We start from the raw sequence: 5,000 nt of genomic DNA, 5'->3' as shown, positions 1-5,000 counted from the left end.
AAGAAAAGAAATCGGAAAGAGCAGTGGTAGAAAACAGACCTGGACCAAGTTGCTACACCTGCCACTGGCCATCCTGTGATAGCCACAGCTGGAAGGACCACAGGCGATTCTTGATTCCAAGGCAACCAACCAACCCATAGGCAGGATGCAGGTAACTATGGCTAATGCCATAGGGTGCCTTGTGGAGCACTGGATATGTACCAGACACTGTGCCAGACATCTTAAGAGTTATTTCACTGAGCCCTCAAAACAGCCCTATTCTCACTTTCCAAATGAAAAACTCAGGCAGAGAAACCACTAAGGACTGGTTAAGGCAGGTTGCAGAGCTGGAGCAGGACTCCAAAGCAGGTAAGCTCAGCAATCCTGCCTCAGTACTGGCAACAACCACCTTTGTCATACATAATAAATGCTTGCTGATTAAGAGAACAGAGAACCATAAAACTATTTTTAAAAGTCTCCAGGGCTATGACTGAGATCCGACAGAAAGGCTAGAGGCAGGACGGCAAGCCATTTGTGCTTGTGGAGAGGTGGGCAGGGCTGGAAGGGCTCTGGAGGACCAGAGGGTACAGTACTGGAAAGAGTCCAAGGTAGCTGTGCGAAGGGGCATTAGGACAGCAGAACAGCCTGGAGCTGTCATGATCTTCCTGGTTGCTACAGATGGGTTCTCAGGTCTCTGACTTTACGAAACATCAGAATGGCCTGCGGAAGTGGTTAACAATGGGCATTCCCAGATCCTGTTCCCGAACATTCTATGCAAAAGAAGGATGGCATCAGAGCCCTGGACTGCAGCTGCAAGTAAGCTTAGAAGGGAGTCTGATGGACCTCAGTGTACCCAGTCCAGGGACACATTTCACTGCTGATCTAGACTTTGGAAGGAAGACAACACAGAGCAGTGGGGAACAGGGATGGCATGGATGGTGGGGCGAGGGACCTCCCCTTCCATGCTGGTACCATATCTGGGTCATTCCAGTGCCCAGGACCGGCCAGTGGCTGCAGAATGTCCTGGTGCTTCACAAACCAGTCCAGGATGGACAGTACACTGTTCCAGGAGTCCTGGATATCATCATAGTTACGCCAGAGGTTGCAGATATTAGCCAGCAGAGTGTAGTTCACCTGGATGTTGGGAAAGGCAGGAGCCAGCGTTGGAGACACCCTGCTGTCTGGGGCTACACAGCAGGGGAGGCTAGTAGGAGAGGGTTGGAATTAGGCAGAGAACATCCCAAGGCTTATGGAGTACCAGATGCCCTCTAGGAATGTGGCCCCATTCAATGGCTGCCCAGGCCTTCCCTCCATATAGGCCATTGCACCCACCACCCTTCCCACCACGTGCATATGCATGACCCCACACATACTCCCATCTTCCCTCAGTGACAGAGCCACCTCCTGCCTCCCTCATGGAGGTCCGAGCCCTTCTGGCCTCAGCACTCTTCTGGGTGTTCTGGCCCACCCAGGAACTCGGTACCACCCAGGATTCTGACCATTTGCTGCCCACTGTGCTGGCACCTGCGGCTCCCCTGCCAGCTCTGCCAGCCCACCTGAGCTGGCCTCCTCTGACACTTGGGCTGGCAAGGCCTCACCAGAACCTTAAAGGTTTCTTGGTGTCTAGATACTGACTCACAAATGAAGACTGCGCTCTGGCTCTGGTGCCGGCCTCCCTCAGGCCTGGCACTTAGGAAGCAAGGGGGTCTGGGAGTGGGAAGCATCAGGCAGGTGCACAAAATGGCTTACCTTGGGGGGGAGACCCCCTTCATAAGCTGGCCAGCTGCAAGAAAAGGCGATGGGACGTCCTGTGGCATTCAGGGCAGCAGACATCTTGGGGTACCCTACAGAAAGACTAATCTGGGGACTGGGCAGGCACAGGAAGCAGTCTGGGACCTTTTCCTACCAAATGAGGGCACTGACGCTCAAAGAGGAAGTACCTCCTTGTACTTAAAGCCTCACTTTCTGGGTGCCAGGCCTCAGGATATAGCTACAGTGCCATTTCATCTTTAGGGAGCCTGGGAGCTGCCATTAGGGGCTGAGCGGATTTGGGAAAACCATCACCACTGGGGGTGGCACAGACAGAGCAAGTGCCATAGCCACCTCTCTCTGCCCATAGGAAGGCCCAGCTGGCCGTGGACTCACCCTGTGCGCGTTCTTCGGAGGTGGAGAAGCAACCGTCCATCTTCAGCATGTCCACTTTCCACCCAGCGAAGGTTTGGGCATCCAGCTCCACTGTGTCTAGGGTGGTGCCGGGGAAACCCATGCACGTCATATTGCCCATGTCCTCATAGATGCCCAGCTTCAGGCCCAGGGAGTGAGCCTGTGGGTCAAGGATATACCACAATGGCTCAAGTGAGAGAATCAGGGAGCCTGTCCTCACAGACACATCTCACAGGGCCCCATTAAAACTGGAGCTGGAAGGCTGGGCATGGTGGCACACCCCTTTGATCCCAACACTAGGGAGGCAGAGGCAGGCGCATCTCTGTGAGTTCGAGGCCAGCCTGGTCTACATAGTGAGTTCTAGGCCAGCTGGGGCTACAGGGAGACCCTGTCTCAAAAAGACCAAAAAAAAAAAAATAAATAAATAAAAAAAATTAAAAAAACTGTCCATGGCTAGAGATGTAGCTCGGTTGGTAGATTCCTTCCCTAGCATGCTCTGGGTTCAATTCCCAGCACTGCATAAAATGGGCATGGTGGCATATACCTAGAATCTTAGTACTCTAGAAGTAGAGGCAGGAGAATCAGAGGCTTAACATCAATCAACCTCAACTACAGAGAATTTGAGGTCAGCCTGGGCTACAGGAGACCACCACAATAAAATAAAATTAAAGAAAAAAAAAAACTTTCAGTGGCTCCCATTGACCAAAAGACAGGTCTCAGCTTACTGGCCAGCTTTGCTCCCTCAAATTGTCTCTTGCCTTGAGGCCTTTGCTTCTAAGCCTCAGAGGCCTTTCCTCTGGGATCAGCTCAACCAGATACCTCCTCCAGGGGACCTTCTTAGAGACCTAGACTCACTAAGGTTCCCCTTCCCCCTTTTATTTCACTGGGCCAAAAGTAGTTTATTTGTCAGTTTCCACCGCGGAACTGAGTTCTCAAATGGAGGTTGTATACATGCACCTCAGGGAGATGGAGGGAAAGGAGTGACTACCCCTCAGGCCAAGGGGCGGGGCTGGGGTGGGGCTCACATAGTCAGCCAGGAAGGCAATGCCACGAGGGAAGCGCTTGGAATCAGGCACCAGACGGCCTTTGTCATCACGCCCACCAATCCAGCAGTCATCAATGTTGAGGTATACATAGCCCAGATCTCGCCATCCATCCTGGGCCAGCCGGTCAGCCATCTCCATGAAGAGCCGCTCACTAGCAAGGGACAGAGGGATGGGGCCACTCAGTGCCCCTGCCTGACCCTCCCTCCTGCCCTTTTCTCAGTTCTGAATGTGAGTCCAGTCTATATCAGGCCTCTGCTGTCAGCTGAGGCCTAGGCCAGATAACAAGTGTAAATGACCTCCCAAGACTGTGGGGAGCCATAGGACAGAGGGTAGTTGGGCCCCCAAGCCAAAGTGAGGGAAGCATACAAGGGCCTGCTTGGCCCTTTTATCGCCTTTCAATTACCTGGGGTGGGGCGGGTCCACCCCAAGATCCCCACCCAACAGAGGCCCACAAGTAAGTCATGAGGCAGGTGTCAGATGTCCCTCAAGTCTCTCCTGCCCGCCTGCAGTCTCTAGGATTGGTAGAGACCTTGCCCACTTTGCTAGTGAGTGCCCTCTATTCCCTGCCCCCATTCTGCTGGCCCTGGGCATCCTGCTGGGTGTAAACTTTACTCACCTGATGCAATTCTTCGGATCTTCATCACAGTGGATGTTGCAGCGGAAGCGTTCCCAGGCTAGCCAGCCCATGGGTGGTGTCCGCAGGAGCCCATTCTCCAGTGTCAGCCCCTGGGCCACCAGGGCCAGCAAGAACACTGATGGGGAGGCGGATGGAGACTGTGAAAGATGCCCACAGCCTTGGCTGATTATCACCCTGCCCATCCATAGCTCAGGTGGCTCACCCTTTAAGTGCAGTGATGTGGAGATGGTACTTGGGGGGCAAGGCAATGTGTTTGAAGCCTGGCTCCCCATTTGCTGTTCCACCCTATTCCCACAGGGTGGGAATTAACAGAACTGACACCTGAAATCAAGTCCTTCCTATATGTCAGACCAGCTCCCCCCTCCCCTACACAGGAGGTATACTGTGAGACTCCAGGTCTCCTAAGCCTAGGGCTCTTGCTTTCCATCACAGACTCCCAGAAGGCCTCAGGAGGCCAGGCGTGGTGGCCTTTACTCCTAGCTGGAGGAGCTCTGTGAGTTAGAGGCTAGCCTGGTCTACATAGCAAGTTCCAGGTCAGTCAATGCTATGGAGTGAGACTGTCTTAAAAAAAAAAGTTGGAAAGCCTGGTGTGGTGGTACACGCCTTTAATCTCAGCACTCAGGAGGCAGAGGCAAATGGATTTTGGTGAGATGGAGGCCAGCCTGGTGAGCTCCAGGTTGGCTGGGGCTACAGAGACCCTGTCTCAAAAAGACAAGAAAAAAAGAAAAAGTTGGCCCAGCTGCTCAGTCCATGAGCCCCCTTTCCTCTTTGGACTTCAGTTTCCTTATATGTGAATGTTTGTGACTACTCTATAAGGCTGCTCTGACACAAGCTGGTATCACATACAGTAGGGCCTCTACACTGGAAGAAGGGCTCAGAAAAAGAAGTGGCCTCTCTGGATTGGGGGGCTGGGGAGTGGGGCGAGTATCTCTTTGCCTTGTCTGGCCCAGCCCCAAGAAAACAGGGAGAAACACTTCTCTCCACTTACCTATATCATTGAAGAAGGGCAGACGTCAGAGAAAGAGCTGGAGCTTCCTCCCCGCCCCCCGCCTCCCCCCTCGATCCCCACTTCCCCCTCGCTCCCCGAGACACCCCAGCAGGTACCTGTCTGCTGCAACATTGCCTTAGACTCAACTCTCAGGACCTGACTGAATCTTCTCTGCCCTTATTAGCTT

At 53.3% G+C, this 5,000-nt stretch overlaps 1 protein-coding gene across 2 annotated transcripts in view; it reads right to left on the bottom strand.

The window, feature by feature from the left end:
• Nucleotides 1-5,000, bottom strand: part of Naga (alpha-N-acetylgalactosaminidase) — a 10,501-nt gene that overhangs the window by 4,971 nt on the left and 530 nt on the right. The window contains exons 2-7 of one of the 2 annotated variants that reach the window (XM_008844779.3): nt 4,930-5,000; nt 3,805-3,940; nt 3,168-3,339; nt 2,125-2,302; nt 1,729-1,823; nt 952-1,113 (exon numbers count right to left, since the gene is read on the bottom strand). The exon at nt 4,930-5,000 is cut by the window's right edge and continues 1 nt beyond it. In XM_008844779.3, the coding sequence (XP_008843001.1) occupies nt 952-1,113; nt 1,729-1,823; nt 2,125-2,302; nt 3,168-3,339; nt 3,805-3,940; nt 4,930-4,945 (759 nt within the window). In that variant the 5' untranslated portion in view covers nt 4,946-5,000. The remainder of the gene's footprint in view (nt 1-951; nt 1,114-1,728; nt 1,824-2,124; nt 2,303-3,167; nt 3,340-3,804; nt 3,941-4,929) is intronic. The other variant, XM_008844778.3, reaches the window with a different exon arrangement.

The sequence above is a fragment of the Nannospalax galili genome, unplaced genomic scaffold, assembly GCF_000622305.1.
Source record: "Nannospalax galili isolate Female #2095 unplaced genomic scaffold, S.galili_v1.0 scaffold180, whole genome shotgun sequence".
Classification (NCBI taxonomy): Eukaryota; Metazoa; Chordata; class Mammalia; order Rodentia; family Spalacidae; genus Nannospalax; species Nannospalax galili.
This window is presented reverse-complemented; position numbering and strand designations above follow the sequence as displayed.